This window comes from Oryzias latipes, chromosome 3 (genome assembly GCF_053564925.1).
Source record: "Oryzias latipes strain Hd-rR chromosome 3, Olatipes_Hd-rR_3.1".
NCBI lineage: Eukaryota > Metazoa > Chordata > Actinopteri > Beloniformes > Adrianichthyidae > Oryzias > Oryzias latipes.
Window position 1 is genome coordinate 2,493,214 of NC_136239.1, and position 19,785 is coordinate 2,512,998.

The window sequence follows — 19,785 nt, forward strand, 5'->3', positions numbered from 1 at the left end:
TGGTGTCCAGAACAACACTTTCTATGGCAGCTTCTGACGAAGGTGATGAAGATGAGGCAGCTGGGAATCACACATAGGACAGTAGATGAAGGCTCTGCTGTCATCCGACACTGTGCGACTTTTCAGCCAATCACAGACAAGTATGCAGTCAATGCTAATGTTAAAGGGCTATGCTAAATCGACATTTACGAGCTTTTAGGTGTTTTAGAATGTTAATAAAAAAAAACAAAGTGGTATTTTGATCTATTCATCTCTGAGAGTTCCTCTAAAAACCTGCTCTCAGCACCAGCCCCTCCCAATGCATAAAAACGAGCGGTTCCTCACATTGTGACATCACAAAGTGAGGAACCGCCCCTTCCAGGAAGAGTGGGCTGCCAGCTCCGCCCCCAGACTAACAGACACGCCCACTTTCTCAGTGGAGCTAGCGGTGATCGGCTAAACGCTTTTGTTTTCTATGAATTTGGATGTTTGTTTTTGTGAAATAGGCCCTTTAAAGCCGGCTCACACAGCCACTACGTACATTTTCCACCGATGAAATTTTGGACTTTTATGATCCATGCGTGATCTACAGAGTTCATACGTGTTTCTTGTGTTCATAATATGTCCGTCACGGGTTTCAGCCGACGGGTCTTTATGTAAATTTGGTTTTGAGCTGTTTGAAATTTTTGGTCGGTTGAGAATTTTGCAGTTCATTCGTATTTTGTAGTTTTTATGCCTTTATTTTGAAAATCTTGCACAATTGTGTGATTTCTGTGAGACGAAACGCTGGACCGTTCCACGTCTAACGGACTTTTCACGCATGAACCATCGATGTAAACCTTTTAAATCGTGTATGCGGCGTCACGTCGGAATGACGGAACTGATGCAGGAATTTTGAGCCGGATTTGGCTTTTACGCTGATTTCTGTCTTCTTCTTGCTTTATTCCTTCTTCTTCCGGGGTTTTAACGTGGTTCATTCGTGATACATCTGTGAAAATCACAGCTTTTCTCTTCTTGTTCACGTATGACCAGCTTTACATTTCATAATGGAGGTAGTGGCTGTGAGACACGGCCTTCAGGGGAACTCAGACGCCACCAGGCTGAACGTGGCAAAGCGGCTGGACTGCCGGGTTCTGGTTGATGATTGACAGCAGCAGCTGTCCGTCCTGCGGTCTGAGGCTTTGAGCTCTGAGTCTCACTGAGCTGGTTCCGGTGCTGGTTTGGGGCCAGGGGCTGACTCAGAACCACTGTCTATCTGGCGTGGACAGTCAGCTCGTCCTGATATCATTTGTGGATCAAAATGTCAAAGGCGGCCCGTCAACAGAGCCTCTCCAGGTCATCCACGCAGCAGCTGCCTGCAAACTGCAAAACCCTTCTGTCCAGTTCTGGTCTTGGAGATCCGGTGAGCAGACCAGCACTTCTGGGGGGGCTGGTCTGTCCTCCTGCCCCCGACCAGATGGGGCAGACAATAAGCTGTTTTTCTCTGCATGACAGCAGTGACTGTCCATGGATGAACTTTGACCTTGGAGGACTCTATGAGCTCCTCTCATAGGCCGTCCTGACAGACCCGGTTAACTCAGAACCGAGCTTTGTTCAGTTCCTTACAGCCTAAAGGCTGTCTGGCTCTCAGCTCTGGTGCTGAAGCGGCTGGAGGCGGAGCCGTCCAGGCCAAAGAGGGCGTGGTCAAAGACATTTGTGGAGCTCAAATGACAGACAGGACGGCCAGGATGCAGTCAGGACGGATCAGAGCGGCTTGGTGCTGAATTCTCTTTACGTCTGTGGAGAACAGGCAGGTTCTTCAGAGGAACCAGCTGAGCACCAGAACCAGAACCAAACAGCACCAGCTGTCTCTGCAGTAAACAGGTTTGTGTTGGCACAGACTAAAGATGTGTGGAGCTTCACAGGAAGTTCTTCCCGACATTAACCCGCCTTCCAGAAAAGCGTGTTCTGAAGTTTAATGCTCTAATATTAACATTATTGTTATTACTAAATGTTTTGGCACAAATTGCTCCACAGCTCAGAAACCCAGCAGATGCCGGACGGATGAGGGGGGGCGGACAAACTGTCCCTTCTGTCCAGGATTTGACAGAAATGTTGACAGTTTGACTCCACAGATGCGACTTTTCTTACTTTGAATGAAGAAAACAAAAACTTCTGAAAGTGGTGAAATGCTGCTGCTAAGCTGCTGCATCCAATTTTTTTTTTACAAACTGTTGACTACAACTCCTCTGGCTCACTCAGACAACACGGTGACGTCATGTGCATGCTGTGTTGTGATGACGTCACGTGCACACACCTGCTCGAGGTTTTCTTTTAACCTTTTGTTTGCGGCAGATGAAGCCATGAGCTGCACTTTCAGAAAGTCCCTCATTTGGTGGAGAATTGGGTCAGATTTGGATGTGAAAGATATTTCAGAGGTGATGTGAACGCACCTGACGGGGAGCTGCTCGCTGCTCCTCAACCGCTGAGAAATCCGGTCATGGTGGACTTTACGTCTGCAGAACCGAAACGCAGTTCCTTTTAGAATTTCTGCTCTTCTGTTCGGTTGCTTTCTAGCAACAACCGTCAGGAAAGGAAACCAGCATATTTCCCAAAAAGTCTCCTCAGAATAAACCCTGCCGACCCTCTGCCGCTAAACCTGTCTGACCCCCCCGGCACCACGGAGGAGCCCGGGTGGCGTTTGTGAGTGCTGACCTGCTGAAGGTCCAGATTCAGGGAGGACTGAAGCGCAGCCGCAGCCGCAGCCGCAGCTCCTCTGTTCTGTGGCCTCAAACGCAGAGTCGTGGGGATGGAACGGGTCTCAGTGCTCACACACACACATGCACGCACACACACATGCGCTCAAGGGCAGAGAGAAAATGAAGGAGAAGCCAGAGGTGGAGCATTTCTGCAGCTGGACAAAAGTTTCAGGAAGTTCCAGCCTGAAGCTTCCGTCTCCAGGTTTGTGTCGTCGCCTCGGCCGTCCCGCCTCTCCGTGAGGACGCCGTGTGGCTATGGCAGCCATAGACCCCCCCCCACGGAGACCAAGCGTGTTTGTGTGATGTGCGGCTGTGTGGCACTGTGCATAAACTCAGGTGAGGTTGTGGTTTGGCATGAGTTACAATACGCCGGCTGATGCTCTTGTTTTGACACAAACGGGTGAAAACGGCAGAAAACAGTGGAGTCTATCTAAAAGTTTCCTCTACAACCTTTGATGCAGTCAGAAATATAACTCCGGCAGGACTCTAGTGAAGAAATATTCTCTGAACAAACTCTAGCAAAGATAGAAAAAGGGAGCGACCAGCTCAGCTGGTTGTTGGTGCGCCGCCTCTGGAAAAAGTCTGCAGGAAGGAGAGCCGAGTCCGTCCGTGAAGCCAAACTCAAGACGAGCGTGTTTTTGAACCTCCACCGTCTCCTGCGCCTCCTCCCCTGATGTGGCATAGCAGCGATTCCCTCAGCCCCCCCCCCCCAGAATTCCTCCAGACCTCCCTGACCCCAGGACGCTCAGGAAGGAGGAAGAGGAGGAAAGCCGGAGCGGTGCCATGAGGGCGACGAAGGAGGACGATAGGGCAAAAACAGCAGTGGGCATCGTCCACTCGGACCCCCCCCCTCCATCACAGCATCCACAGCTTCAGATGGGTCCGTCCGGGGGCAGGACCCTCCCGTGCAGCCTTCCCCTTTGGGGGGCTTATCTGTCCTGCAGCAGCTTGAGGGCCCTCTCGATGTTCATGCGGTGGCCCACCCTGGTCACGCCCAGGTCTATCAGGTCCTCTTTCTGCAGGGAGGGCAGGTGGGCCCCCTCGATCTCATTGTCCAGGAAGGCGTCCTTGTGCTCCCCCAGGTTGAGGCTCTCCAGCCAGTCCGCCACGTCGTGCTTGCTCCACAGCTCCACAGGTTTGGACGCGAAGGGCTTTCCAGACGCCGCCACCGCCTGCATGAGCGTGAGCGGCGACGGGGAGCGCGAGCTCCCACTGCCGCCACACGAGGAGCTGAGGCTGTAGCCCCCGCCGCTGCCCATAGGCGGGGTGGGGAGGCCAAACACGTCTGTCAGGGTGGGGGACACCGAGGGAGGCAGTGAGGAGCAGGGCGTGAGGGAAGAGGTGGAGTCTGGCGGGCTGCAGAGGTGGGTCTGCGACGGGAGGCTGCTGGGCGGCGTGGAGGTGAGGCCGGCGGCGTTGTTACGCATTCCTGAGTCGTCTGTTGGAGGCCTAGGGTGGGGGGCAGAGAGGAGAAGCGGGTCAGCTGCGAAAGACGCCAAAAAGTTACCAACATTTCCGCTGAAGCGCTTAAAAGCATCTGACCGACAAAAGCAAAGGTGTTTCTGAAGGTTTTAGACCCTCCTCCATGCAGTACTTCAAAAGGACAGACGATGGCAGCACATGCCCAGTGGTACCACGGCGCCGTGGCACCTCAGAGGGAAGTATGCCTCCGTCTGGAAGCAGATCCCATTCCCGCCCTGAACGGGTCCAGCAGAACCACGGACACGCTTTGTTCAGGTCAGACTAAAGCTTTGGCTGCTCTGACGCTCAGGTAACAGCAAAACGTCAACAAATCCAGCAGCAGGGTTGGAGGTCAAAGGTCGACCCCACACTGTCCTCAGCAGTGTCCCAGACACAAACGTGTGTGTGTGTGTGGTAATAATGCACAGAACAGAGGTCGTCCAGAGGTCAGACAGACAGAATGATGTTTGCCTTTTAAGTCCATAACTGTGGGGAGGGGGGAGGGGAGGGGGGGTTATGACCTTTTAAATGTACCCGGGTCAGAATTCTAGTGGATAGCAGCTCTATGTGTGTAAAGGAGACATTGGGTCTTAATTAAGGTAGAAAAGATTGATATATATATATAGATGGATAGATGGATAGATAGATAGATAGATAGATAGATAGATAGATAGATAGATAGATAGATAGATAGATAGATAGATAGATAGATAGATAGATAGATAGATAGATAGATAGATAGATAGATAGATAGATAGATAGATAGATAGATAGATAGATAGATAGATAGATAGATAGATAGATAGATAGATAGATAGATAGATAGATAGATGGATAGATAGATGCCAATAATTATTGTAATGCAAGATATTCTTTAGTTTCTTCTGAGTAAGTTTTTGATTCCCTTCTTACAATGAGCTTTTCCTGCATGGACTGTACCATTTATTCAAACATTAGTAAAACCTTAATTGTCACCAAATGAGTTTAAATAATTAAACTTCTTTTTTCATTAAATTGTATTTCAGTCTCTAGACATGTCGATAAATGGTACCTTTATTACACTCTTGCTTCATTATGGGAATCATACAGAATTGAATTGTAAAAACTGAATTATTGACTCATTTATTCATTGTCAATACCAGCCTTGTCTGACTGACAAGTGAATAATGATGCACATTTTTATTTATAAACGCCCCTCTCACCCTCCCCGGGTGGTTTCTCCTCCAAGCTGGGGTCCTCTACCAGAGGCCTGGGAGCTTGAGGGTCCTGCAGTATCTTAGCTGTTCCTGTTCTTTTCTGGACTGAGAGGTCTGAGGTCTTTCCAGGTATCTGTTGTAGCCACTCCTCCAGCTTGGGGGTTACTGCTCCAATTACCACAGGCACCACTGTCACCTTCACTTTCCAGGCTTTCTCCAGTTCTTCTCTGAGTCCCTGGTATTTCTCCAGTTTCTCATGTTCCTTCTTCCTGATGTTCCCATCGCTTGGCACTGCCACATCCACCACAACGGCTTTCCTCTGTTCTTTATCCACCACTACAATGTCTGGTTGGTTTGCCATTACCATCCTATCAGTCCAGAATAGAACAGGAAGAGCTAAGATACTGCAGGACCCTCAAGCTCCCAGGCCTCTGGTGGAGGACCCCAGCTTGGAGGAGAAAGGGAGGGAGGGGTGTTGTTTTTTAATATATACTGTATATGTAAGGTTGTATCTGTAATAATATTTTAAAAAGCTTGTAAGGAGGAAACAGTTTTTTCTCCATCATGCTGGCAGACCCACAGGTGGGACAGGTATGCAGGTTTCTGCAGAAATCCCTCTCACAGCAAAGCATGCGCAGTAATCCTGCAGACTCTGTTCCCTTTGAATCACTCGTCTTGACAACCTGATGGCATTGTTTGTGCTTAGGGACCGAGAGTGCACGGGAACCTGAGCCAAAGGAGGAAACCAGGCCAAAAGTAGCCCTCGCACTGAAAGTGCTCTTTTCTCTCTCTCCACCGCGAGGAGCTCCGTTTAGCCCAGATAGAGCTCCTTCCAGCTTGTGACATATGGAACAGCCTGAGGGAAAGACAACAGGGTCTCTCTGCCAGAGTGGAAGTGGGCCACAGCACAGCTGAACTACCCAGCAGCCTGTCCTCGTGATGGACGGATAAGGTGGAGACGGAGGGACAGCGTCGCGCGCTCAACGCTCAGCATGCTGGGACACGGACACTCGTTCATAACTCCCCTTACAGAAACCTGAGCAAGGGTCAGGACGGATGAGCGCCAGCAGCCTCAGATGCTGACAGGACGCCGGCTGCTCTTACACATTTCTGTGGCACGACTTAAATGGATGTGAAAAGTATGTAATTGCCTATTAAGATTAATTAGCACAGCTCCTGGTTTAGCTTCTCTGACCCTGTTCCTGTTGGGGGCGGCCGTGGTGCAGCGGTAGGGCGGTCGTCCCATGATCGTAAGGTTGCAGGTTCGATTCCCGCCTTGCACGCCCATGAGTCAAAGTGTCCTTGGGCAAGACACTGAACCCCACCTTGCCTCTGGTGGTAGGCGGGCGCCTGTGTTTGGCAGCGGAGCGACCACCAGTGTGTGAATGTGTGTGTGACTGGGTGAATGGGTCTGTGACTGTAAAGCGCTTTGTCCTTGTAGGAAGAAAGGCGCTATATAAGTATACGCCATTTACCATTCCTGCTTCCTGCAGCTAAAGAGCCCCATCCTCAGGAAGGAGGACACTTTACTGCAGTTTTGCTGCAAACAAAGTCTGCACACAGTCTGGAGGAGCAGGTTTCTCCCAGAGCTGGTCAGACCACTGCAGCACATTGTGACAGTCGCCGTTTGCAAATGTTTGCTGAAAACCCTCAGAGCTGCAGCAGCAAAAAAAAAAATCCACACGGCACTAAATAAAAACTATTTCAGCAAACTGCAAGTGTCTGGACTAAAGTCAGCGTGAGCTTTCATTTGTCTGTCAGCCGGACTGAGCATGCTCAGTGCTCTCTCCAGACTGAATGAAGTCTTCAGGTGCGTGACTCTCTGACTCGTCTAAATGACTGACTCTCTGTTGCCTCCTAAATGGATGCGTCTTATTCAGATGTGAGACTCAAGCGTCACTTTCAGCGTAAAAGACCTGAAGAGGCCCTCATCCAACTGTCTTTGAAAAGTTCATTTGTGTTAACAGTTCAACCACCACATGTTCAAAGAGCAGCACTGAGCCAAAGTCTTCGTGTTTTTGTCTTGATGCTTTGCTTCCAGGTCTCCAGGTGAGGCTTTGGTTCACATCCCTCCTTCTACCTGACTTGTCTCTGCAACAGCAGCAGTGAGGCAAAGGGGTGCAGCCAAAACAATTCTGGCTGCTGCCCAAAGCAGTTTTCTGTTCAAAGTCCCACTTTGATCGTCTTTTAGTCACGATTCTGCCGTTTTTAGTCAAAATTTAAAACCCCCCGCGTCATTTTCTAGGACACAGTTTCTGCAGAGTGGCAGGAGTTCATCAGAAATTCACCTCTGGGTTGTGGGCGTGACCGCCCCCTTCCCATCACCCATCTGTTTACACGCTCTCCTGCTAGCTTACAGCCCCTCACACCCCCGACCTAACTTTGGTCAGCAATCTCAGAGCCGCCCAGTTCTGATCCAGATTCCAGCTCAGACCGGGAAAACAAAGACGTCCATGGATGTGTTCGTCTGACGGTGGATGATCAGAATGGACCAGAGCAGGGAGACTGTGGCTGCCAAGCGATTTACCATCAATGCGATCTCATTCCCAACAATTTAAATAAAGAGATACTCAGAAACAGAGTTTAAAACGAATATTTCTTCATAAAAGTCCTCCATCATCAGGAAAATGCTACAAGAACACACTAAAAACACCCTTTTCATCGGACTGGGTCTTTCAGGTTAGTTATCATCACGTTAAAAACACTCAAATATTCATTTATCTTTAAAAAAAATCAGTTATTCCACTGTAACCCTAGTGCTATTCTAGGCACTTTAACATTGGGAGTTGGGTCATCTAGACCCACTAGACAGAGCTCTGAACCTTTTTTCTTCAATGATTTGTGATCTTCACTGGTGTCCATGGTTTACATGAAATCTTTCCACCTTTATCCACCTTTGTCACGGTAGGGAGAACACGTCAATGGAAGGGGGGGGTCATCTAAGATAGCACAAGGATTAATGTGGCTAAGATGCTTTTTTTCCATGACAGTCTGCTCTGCAGCTGCAGCTCCACCTGGAAGTAAATACGGATTTCAACGCTCATCGCCACGGCGTTGGCCTTTTTTCAGAGCGTTGGACACATCACTCTGATCCATCAGAACTAGAATCTATTGCTGGGAGGTTCTGCAGAACTTTGACCCGCTTTGCAGACAGCATTTTGTCTCCGTGCATTAGCCGCTGTGCAGCTGCAGAGCTTCACTGGTTCTGATCTGAGCCTCTAAAAAGCACTGCAATCTATATTTTTATATGTTACTGGCAGCAACATGACTCAGAGTTTCTGTTCTGTATCCATCCCAAATAAAAACTAAGTAGTTCATGTCTCATAACAAAAAGCTGCCTCTAGCTGAGTTCTTCCTGTTGTTTTGTGCGTGTGGGGCTGCTCAAAGAGGCTCTGTGTTCTCTGCTGCCACCTAGTGGTTGGAGGTTGAAGTGGAGAACAAGAGTCAGACACTGAAGGACGCTCAGAAATAAATAAATAAATATCATCCTGACAGCATTTTGAATCGATACAAGTATCGGCAAATGAACCATCACGATATATCGCCATATCGGTTTTTACAAACACCCCTAGTGATCTTTGGCCCATTCCCCAGTGTCTGATCTCCTGTTTTTGCCTCTGTCCCTCAGTCTGCCCTGGACTCTGGACTCACCTACCTTCTCTGACCTTTGAAAACCCACTGTCTGTTCTGGACTCACATTGTTTCTCATAACCCTTGTGCTATCTTAGATGACCCCCCCCTTCCATTGAGGTGTTCTCCCTACCATGACAAAGGTGGATAAAGGTGGAAAGATTTCATGTAATCCATGGACACCAGTGAAGATCACAAATCATTGAAGAAAAAAAGTTCAGAGCACTGTCTAGTGGGTCTAGATGACCCCACTCCCAACGTTAAAGTGCCTAGGATAGAACAAGGGTTAACTTTTTCAATTAGCGATACGAAGCCCATCGAGACGACTGTTGTTGTGAATCTGGGCTTTACAAATAGAAATAGAAATTGAAATGAATTGAATTTCAAATCCATCAGATCTGAAGTGGGCTTTTTCACCAAGGGGGAGGCAGCGGCTGCTTTGAAGAGGCAGGGAACAAGACCAGAAATGAGTGAGGAGTGGAGGATATCAGAGGGAGGAGATGGAGCAGCCAATCTGTGAACTGGGTTTTAAACCAAAGAGCAATGTTTTTGAGAAACAGAACTGATCTATGCTCTAAATCTGAAACACAGTTCACGGTTAACATATACTTATATAAATGTACATAAAAGATGCAGCCGATGCAGTCAGTGGATGAAATGCTCTCACAACATGTGATGTTAGCGTGTCCTTTGCTGGCCCTCAGCTCATCACGCTAACCTCCCCAGAGCGGCGTCAGCCTCGGAGGGAAGCTGTGCGCTGCCATCAGCACCGGTTGGAGGAGGACTTCTCCTCCAGAGCCCACCATCGCATCACTGCCTGCGGAGCTGCAGCTCACGCCGGCTCATGGCATGACACCCACTGGTGTGCCTCCACTTTATTTTTAATGGCTGGAACACACACACGTGCACACACACACACAGTCCTGTTACGTAACGGCGACCTACAAAAGCGTGGCGGCATGTGACCTCTGTGAGATGATGCTGAACTCAGCTGAGGCTTCCTCCCGCTTCATCACACTCCCCCCTCCCCCGACAGGCTGACATCACTGCAGGCCTTGAGGCTGCTCTCATCAATTGGGTTGTTAAGCAACCACTTTGTCCACAGGCACAACCAACGCACACTTAATCTTGAAGGCTAAAGACAAGAATAAAAAGTGAAAAACAGGCATTCAGAGCAGAAAGTCTGATGTCAGCGGCTGACTTCAACCAACGGAGGAGGAAAGCGAGCGACTGAAAGAGAATCTAGGCCACGATCTGTGAAGCCATGCCGCCATCTGTTTGGCGTTTTACCCTCTGCAACTCCTTCCCACGAGGAGCCACCCCTCACGGCGCTCCCTGTGCTGGTCATCCCTCTACTGTCCTGAAGACAGACGACTGAGCCCAGTTTGTTCACGGGGGACACGGAGGGCGGGGCTTGAATGGAGGGAACATGACAAGAGCTCACCTTTGCTCTGAGAGACGCCGTAAAACAAGCAGAAAAGGCGGATCTACTCTTAGACGCCATCCTCTAAACAATTCTTAATGGGTCTGTAGGATAAACAAAGGCATCCAGAGGCATAAAACAGTGAGAATGAATTTGACACAAACGTTTTACATCTGATAGCTCTTGGATGACTCATAGATAATCATCTCTTTTTATTCTAATTCTGGTTCTTCCTTTTAAGTCCCTGGCAGGTGCGGCACCTTCTTACCTATCCAGTCTGGTTTAAAGATGTCCCCCCCCTAAAGTCCTTACGTTCCACCCACCAGCTTGTGTTCATGGTTCCAGAACCAAGCGTTAGTTTGGGGGGGGCCGTGCGTTTGCTGCATCGGCGCCTAAACTTTGGAATCAGCTGCCACCGGTCATTAGAGAGGTCACGATCTTTAAAAAAGAATTGTTCCTCCATTTCAGCGTTTTAGCATCAGCCTAGCCCTGCTTTGAATCCCTTTTAAATTGGCTTTATGCTTTTCATTCTTTTTTATTTTTGTTTTTTTACAATTTTTTAATTTGCTTTTATGCTTTTTTCTAAATATGTCTCTACGGTGCTAAATTTGGTTTTATGCTTGTAATTCTTGTGTGTTTTTGTTCTCCATGTGTACAGCACTTTGAGCCTCTTAGGCTGGTGGTGGAAGGTGCTTGATGATGATGATGATGATGATGATGATGATGATGATGGTGATGATTCCTCATTCTATGAATGTCAGATTTGGTTGAGAAAATGGTGAAGACAAATATCAAACATTTATAACGCGGGTCAATAACGTTTATGACATGAAGTAGCGAATCTAGATGTTCTCCTCAACAACTGCACCATCACCATCTACCATGAGAACTCGAATAGGAATAAGAACACTAAAAACGTTTCCAATATATCTAAAATTTCATTGAATTTACAAAAAGCAGGGGAAATAACTTTTTAAAACATATTTTGGCATTAAATCAAAAAAGTGCTTGTTTGTTTGACCCTTGTGCTATCTTAGATGACCCCCCCCCCTTCCATTGAGGTGTTCTCCCTACCATGACAAAGGTGGATAAAGGTGGAAAGATTTCATGTAATCCATGGACACCAGTGAAGATCACAAATCATTGAAGAAAAAAGGTTCAGAGCACTGTCTAGTGGGTCTAGATGACCCAACTCCCAATGGTAAAGTGCCTAGGATAGAACAAGGGTTACCATGAAAAAATAATTCTATGCTTTTGGATAATTCATCTTTTATTGAAACAGGGCCTGAGGATCTTCATGTAAGTTCATTCTGAGGGGTTGATTACACGTAAACTGAAATGTTTTTACCTTTTCATTAGTTTGGTAATTATAATTATTCACATGTTCCACTATTGGACAGCGTCATTCTTCATTTTGTTCACGCCCACCTCTAAATGGAGTAGTGATCAGCTGTTGTACTCATTCTAAAACGTGTTGACATTTGCTATGAATGTGTCAGAACAGAAACTGAACTTCTAACTTCATGAATGTCAGCCGCTGCATGACCAACATGACCCCAATAAAACACAGCTGTGCGGTCGTGACTCACGCACGCGCTCACGTTGGCTCAGACGCGCTCATGTACCTGTCATCTCACCGGCAACACTTTCAAAACACCGGACCATGATGACAAAGTCTTCATGTCATCGCGGCAAACCTACGGTGCGCATGAATTTAAACGGCCCGTTCATGGAGGCTGACACGGAAAAGTGTCGGTATTTAAACGGGTGGGCGGGGTCACAGTGATAGCGCTGCATGATTGGATCCCAGTTTGCAGCAGGAAGCATTGGGGATGTGACTCTTCATCATTGCTGATGATGTTAAATATACATTTTTCTGATGCATGATGTTGTATTGGTTTGGTAACAGCAATAACAAAAGAGTGTTGCCGAACCAAACTTTCATTAGGGTCCATTTTCTGTGGCACGCTCTCAGCTCAGGTCACTCCACATGAGCTTAGAGAAGTTACTGAAGCTTTCAGGCTCTTTGGTAAGCTAAAGTGAAGTGTCTGAATCTGCCTTTTCATGGGCTTAGGTCTGTTGGCAAAGTGTATAAGTAACTGTTTAAGTATAAGTAAGTGAGTTAATAAATAAATGCATTTAAATGACAGCTTATGTGGTGTTAGCATTATGCTAACAGCATCGGTCTGACTGGTGCTCTTGTTGGTTCATTTACATAAAAAGAAAGCAAAGCATCAAACTAAATACCTGGAGGATGTCCTTACCCTTATTTTCTGCTTTTTATCTTACATGCGTTTTATATATATACTTTTTAATTCAATTTCCCATGATTAAAATGATTTTTATAAAAAATCCACTCTGATCATCCTTAGATCTATTTTCAAAGCGTTCCCAGTTTTTCATTAGGATTTTTTCCAAAAACCTTTGTCGTTTTCTAAGACGTAGTTTGTGCAGGGCGGCAGGCGTTTGAGTTGTGGGTGGGACCGTTGGTGCGGAGTAAGCCCGCCCCCACTTCCTGTCAGCGATCTGTTCACACGCTTTCCCACTAGCTGACAGCCCCCCACCTGAAATAAGCAGTGCATCAAAAAACGGTGAGCAACATCAGAACTATCCAGCCGTACGGTTCTGATCCACGACGTTCTTGGATCTGTGGGTCTGACAGTGAGTGGGGGGACATCAGAATGGAGCAGAGCAGGGAGCTTACATCCCACCCAGCTAATTTTGTTTTTCAAACGACCTTTGCTTGGTCTGCAACAATAAAGTAATATTCGGAAATGCAATTTTAGGCTGAATTGTTTATATATGTCCTTCATCGAAATCAAAAATGCTACAGGAACTTGTTAAAACACCAAAAGTGCTACTTTAATACGTTGAACCAGAATGTTGTGATATTTTTGTGCGTGTCATTCCAATAGGAGTCTTGTTCGAGGAACCAATACTGAAAGAACCACATTTTTTCTTGAATAAGGCAATGAAAATGAACCCTTATTTATCATATCTGTTAGATATAATTGAAATGAAATAGTCTGAAGCCTTTGCATTTGTGTCAGGTTTTGGTTGGAGTTGTCTCTCTGTCAGTCATTTTTAGAACCACAGCTGTTTCCATTTCTATTGCTCTTCCTCTGTGTCGGGTTTTTCTGTTCTTCTTTGTCTTCTTTCTTTCTCTGTGGGTTTTGTCGTGTTCCTTTCTTAGATTTCTGCCACCAGGACCGGTTTCCTGCATTTGAGCCCCTCAACATCAGTTCCTCCATTTCTCAGGTTGGATCATTTTATCAACCAGAAATCCGTCTGTTTTGTTGGTCGAATTGTTGTCGTTCTTTTGAGAATCCCACGTCTCTGGATTTCCCAAAGAGCCCAGAGAAGACGTTCAACTAAAAACGTTTGGAGCTGCTTTGACTGCACAGACATTATCTATGAAGGAGTTTTTTAACATGTTTAAGTCTTTGTGATGGTGACAGCTGACACAGAATTTAAATGCAACTTTGTATAAATCATTTGATCAGCACTAATCGATGCTTTGATCTTTCACACTGATTCACAGGGAATCATTTTACATTAACACACTTCTGCTCGGTTTTGTTGGCAAAACAACACAGTTTACACACAAGAAAGACTGTCAAGCGGACAGGAAGAAGCATGAGGATGAAGACAACCGTGAGGAAGATGCATCAGCAGAGAGTCAGGGTGTACGTAGTCAGGGTACAGGGTGTAAAGGTCAAAGGGCACCAATGTAAAATGCTGCCGTAAAGAAATGCAGGAAATGACGCTGCGAGCCCGAGCCCCAGCAAAGTGGAGAGCATCTCCCATAACTGCCATAACCTCCAAAGCCCCGCCTCCACCCCACCCCCCCCACCCCCCCCCCCCCACACACACACACACATCTTTGATGAGCGATAGGATCCTTTCATACAAAATGCATGGCTGCAGTGAATTATTGAATGTGCTTTTTATTCACCTCTCAAAGGGGGAGTGAGAGTTAAGAAAGCAAGAGTTGGGTTTATTCAGGTATCCGGTCTTTCTCCTGGTAAGACGCCTGCAGGTCTGGAGCACCGAGCTCAGGAAATCCCTGCAACTTCTTCAAATGCAGCAGCTCCTCACCTTTCCCACCTCATCACATGATCGGTTTGTGAAGCTCCTGCGTCCAGTTCGAACATGTCTATCAGTCTAAACAGACGCATGAAAGCGCTGCATCATTCCAAAGCTTCTAAAGAGCCAGAAACAGCCATGAGAACTCAGTAAAGATGTGTGATGCACACAAGCCAGCGACTTCTTTGCCTTTCGGCTGCTTCCTTTAGGGGCCCCACCGTATCTCCTCACTCACACTATCCGCCCACATGCCCTCCTTCTTTACATCCATGAACCTCCTCTAGACCTCTTTCTGGGTAGCTCTGACTTCAGCATCCTTTTGCCAACACCATCACTGCTCCTCCTCTCAAACCATGACCATCTGCTTCCCAGCATGCATTTCCAGAAAATCTACCATGAGATGTTCCTCTGCTGGATTCATTGGAAGGAATGCATGAGTCCAGAGAGTATTCTGGGCAGGGTGACAGAATCGATGGAGGGACTCAGGGCTTTGACAGGTTCTTCTTGTGAGGAAGAACCTGTCAAAGCTCTGAGTCGGTGTGTAGTTGTTTGTAAGTTTGGATATTGCCAAATGAGTTTCTGTAGTGATATGATTTGTTGGTTGGGAGGGAGGCTGTTGGGTTTGGTTACTTGGTTACTTTTACACCTTTCCTCTTCCCCCACAGGTTTCTGGGTTTTGTTGTTGTAGTTTGGGGGTGGTCTTTGGTCTATTTGGGCTTTTTTTCCAGTTCCCCATTTGGTGATGACACCATCAGGTCATCACTGATTAACTCTGTTTCTTTTTCTGAAGCTGAAGTCCCCTTCTGTTGTGCCCCCCCCCTGTTTTCTTTTTTTTCTTCTCCATTTACTTCAAGACATGTTATGAATTTGCTGGGGATCTGTTCTTGTCTGGTTTTATGGCCCCCTTTCAGTTTGGCTTAGCTATGCTGCTGGAGGCCATAAGAAGGCTTTGAAATAGGAAACATTTGGTGCCAATCTGGCTCCAGCAAACAAAACAATCCAGAGTTGTGATCAAAATCCTCTTTTTTAGCTTTTCTTCTTTGGCTGTATAAGCCTGAATATCATTTAAAGTTTGTGTCTTCACAACTAAAGCACCTCCACTCTTCCATAAAATACATCTACCCATGAAAACGAGAAACAAAGACCTGATCCCCAAAACCTCAGTTAACAGACCTGAGCATAGATTTTGTCTCCAGTCATGGTTCATTGAGTTATTATGTCTTCTCATTCACTGTCACCACAGCTTGGTGGTATAATCTTCTACAGCAGATTTTGCTTCATAAAATTCAACAATGACTCTGTTTTGGATTTTTTTCACCTCCATACAGCAATGCTGTATATATATAAAAACAACACATTTTGTTTTTATAAAAACAACCAATCAACCAGCGGCATGCAGAGAAAGGGTTTTAACATCTGTTGAATCAAAATCAGCCAGAGGGAGGAGTCCTGATCCGTCACCACGGTGTAAATCATGGAATCGACCTTTTCAGTGTCATCAAAATGAGAACTGGATAACCAGCATATACCTGTATGTGCTCTCCACTTGGCTGCAATGAATCTCCTCCAGCTCGAATAAGTCATGGTAGCTCAAATATGAAAATATTGCAAACACAACTCAATCACATGTGAAAACATGACACTGAAGGTGTCTTGCTGTACCTGGTTCCAAAGCCCCCTCTGGTTCCTGTGGGAGAGTCCAAGTTCTCTCCTGGCTTGGCTGGCTTGTTCATGTGCTGCAGGATGGAGCTCAGCTCAGTGATCACTGTGTTTTTGGTGTCTGGTGTTGAGGGGGGACTTCGTAACTCAGGGGGCTGATCGCCCCACAGCTTGGACGTTCTTTGGGAAGGGGTCCTTGGGGAATCAGAGGACGAAGCAGGAGGAGGGGCCTGAGTTGGCGACCCATAGGACTCGGGTGGCTCTTCAATAAGAGTGTCATGATAAAGTGATGTTCTGTTGATGACGGACTTGCCCTTGGGCTTGGGAGGGACAGGGGGTCTATCCACCAGGAAGGCATGACCGTCTGCAGTGGCATAGAGGCTCTCCAATGCGCTGTCACAGAAGCCTCCTTCCGAAGATAGGGTAGAGATGCTGGAAACCGTGCTGGTAGTCTCCGTGTGCTGAGGATCACCACTGCTCCGACTGTCTACCTCCTCGATGCCTGAGTCCACCACCCCCGACTCTGGGTCATGTGGAGCTGGAGGATATGATGGAGGCATACTGTTTGCCATCCGCTTGTGTTGGTCCATGACAGGTGGTGGGGCATGTGGGTGGTAAGGGGGTAGGAGTGGTCCTCCGTTACGTCTCTGTTGCTGAAGCATCTCTGCAAAAGCACTAGCCTGGTCATCGGGAATGTCAATACTGTTTGCAAACTCCAGTGGTGGTGGGAGGGGCTCTGAGAATTCAAATTCTTCATCAATGTCAACTGAGGCCAAAGGTGGGGGTGGGATGCGGAAAGGCAGTTTTACTGGCTCCTCCAAGGATTCCCCTAAGGGAACGCTCCTCCTCCGTGATGCACCAGACTGGGCACTGGAAGGCAGGGCTGGAAGGTTGTGCGGGTTGGGATGGTTGAGGTCCTTCAGCTCAGATGGACGGTTGCTATCCTGAACTTCTTTCTCCTGCGGGATTGACTTGCTGCTCGTGGCTTCTGTGCTTGTGTGAACCATTAGCAGTCCAGCGGATTTGGGTTGTGATGTATCAGTCATGTCAACCGGTGCACTTTTCCTCTCCTCAACAGGACGATGCAGCCGCTCCTCTCGCGCGCCGTCGGATTCGTACTTCTGCTCTGTCATTTGCCTCCGAAGCCCGCCCCGGCCTGGCCGCCCCATGGTTGCTGTAGAGATTGCAGCGAAACTTGTCTCTATCCCAGAGCGCAGTTTGGTGTCAATAAACAGTGGCTGGTTGAGGTCTGGTTTATGACTCTGCTGGAGAGGCAGGGACTGGGCTTCATGCTTGGGTGTTTGCTGAACCTGAGGTGGATTTGTTGTCTGATTCTGAGAATGGTTCTGTTGCTCCTTCATGGCCCGGTCGCGAGCTGCCAACGCCAGAGCCAGCGGCGAGTTGGGGTCCAAAGGTTTGCCAGTGACAGGATGGAGGTAGGTCCCATTGGCTTTGTAGTGGCTCTTAGGAGGAGTGGCGGGGAGACTGACGGGGCTGTCTAGATTGGGACACTGGCCTGTTCTTGTGTTGAGAGGCTCCCGTACAACAGTGGGCTCAGGCGTGTTAAAGTCTGTCATGTTCCCACTCCCACCACCTACTGGGAGTCCGAGCTGTTTCGAAGACAGGGGAGCCAAAATCCTTCGAAGACGCTCATCACTGCTGAACATGCCCTCATCTATGGACTTTGACTGACGAAGGCGAGGAGTTGGTGCGGGACCACTCATTTCATCATCTCCTATGTCAATTGACTGGAAGGCAATGGAGTTTTTCTTTGCTTCTAGCCTTTTCTCACGATCCCGAACTGCCCCGGCAATGGCTGCAGCAAACGGATTGCCAAGCGAGAGTGGGTCCTCGGGCCGCAAGCCTCCACCCGCAGTGGGTGTGAGAGGTGGGTGTTCAGGGGTAGTGGGCTCGATCTCCATACTGCTACCCTGGCTGCTCTTGCCACTGCTGCTCGTGGAGGGCTCCTTAACAATGATGGTGGGGATGGGGATAGAAGAGCACGTTCTTTCCACAGGTGTAGTGGGCATGGAAACAGGACCTGAGGGACTTGATGGCACGTTGCATGATTTCTCTGGACTGTCCTCAACGTTAGACTGCTTAACTAGCATTCCCTTCTTTCTGGCAGGTTTTGCTGGCACGTAAAGCGTCTTATTACCGATCTCAGAGTATGGGTTCTCGGGCACTGGGGTACGCCCTCGACTCCGTATGCTCTCAAACTGCTCAGAACTCTGGCGGAAATATCCACGTCTCAATGTACTGACATCGGTGGTTTTGCTGATGGTGGTCACTGCATTGGGCGAGTTCTGGGTGAAGCCTGATCGAGTGGTGCCATAGCTCTTAGTTGTGGGGCCAGGAGTTGAGTTGTAGGCAGGTGGTGAAGGGGGTGAAATGGCTGGTGGAGGAGGGATGTCCTCTGATGTGTCTGGCATTGACAGGCTGCGGGAGAATTTGAGCAGGGGAGGGGTGAGGAATCCCTGTTTCTCATCCTCCGAAGTGCCTTAGAAAATAAAAGAGAAAGGAAAATACATGAGGACGACCACCCTGTTAATGGCCTCACAGGGCGCCACACGACACATCTGTACACGTTATCTATCCGTGTCGGTTAGGGGTTCTGAAAGGTTCAAATGACCGGACAGATGTCCAGAATTTTCTGTTGACCTGAGCTCACCAGCAGCCTTAGCAAGTGCGTGAAATTCCTTTTGGACCAGACAACATTTATTTTTTTAGAATCATGAGTCAAAATTGGTTAAAACAATGCGGGACAGTCCAATAGCAATTAATATCTTAAAATGAACTAATACATAGTTTCCTCTCCCCTTGATAACACATGATGCACTTCAAGATTAGAAAAAGCCCAAAAACTGTACCTACAAACTAACAAAAGAAACATTAAAATTGAACAAAAAAAAATCAATGAGAAGATAAAGGCAGAAAAACAGTAAACCCCCAGAGTGCCAAGGTAATGCAAAGAACTATGCAATCCTGAGAAGCAAAGAAACCCCACAACTTATTTTAACAATAGTCAGTTGATAGGATCAGATTTTAGAAAGTGAAAACTAAAATAGTGACTCATGTTTTTGTCTGTCTCCTTGTTCTGTCATTGCAGCAGATTATCTCTCGGTCACAGATGATGGTCTTCTCTCTGCTTCTTCTGGACGTGTCTTCCTAAAAACTTCTATTTCTTATCCATTTTCACCTTTTGTTTGCTCAGTATATGATTTACACAAAACACTCTTAACTGTTGGTCAACTACTTGGTCTGTTATACAGTAAAAACAAGGCCTTAACCCTTGTGCTATCCTAGGCACTTTAACATTGGGAGTTGGGTCATCTAGACCCACTAGACAGTGCTCTGAACCTTTTTTCTTCAATGATTTGTGATCTTCACTGGTGTCCATGGATTACATGAAATCTTTCCACCTTTATCCACCTTTGTCATGGTAGGGAGAACACGCCACTGGAAGGGGGGGGGGGGGGGTCATCTAAGAAAGCACAAGGGTTACTGAAATGATCCGGTCTGAAAGGTTGGGAATTGTGATGTCTTTTGCTTGAAGCTCTGTTTCTTGTTTTTTAACCCTTGTGCTATCTTAGATGACCCCCCCCCCCCTTCT

At 47.4% G+C, this 19,785-nt stretch overlaps 1 protein-coding gene across 4 annotated transcripts in view; it reads right to left on the reverse strand.

Annotated features, from left to right (window-relative positions):
- Positions 1 to 465: 465 nt before the first annotated feature.
- Positions 466 to 19,785, reverse strand: part of LOC101158088 (SH3 and multiple ankyrin repeat domains protein 2) — a 314,876-nt gene continuing 295,556 nt past the window's right edge. For all 4 annotated transcript variants that reach the window (XM_023950566.2, XM_023950561.2, XM_078944892.1 and 1 more), the window contains 2 exons: positions 16,176 to 18,672; positions 466 to 4,166 (listed from right to left, as the gene is read on the reverse strand). In XM_023950566.2, coding sequence (XP_023806334.1) covers positions 3,647 to 4,166; positions 16,176 to 18,672 — 3,017 coding nt within the window. In that variant the 3' untranslated portion in view covers positions 466 to 3,646. The remainder of the gene's footprint in view (positions 4,167 to 16,175; positions 18,673 to 19,785) is intronic.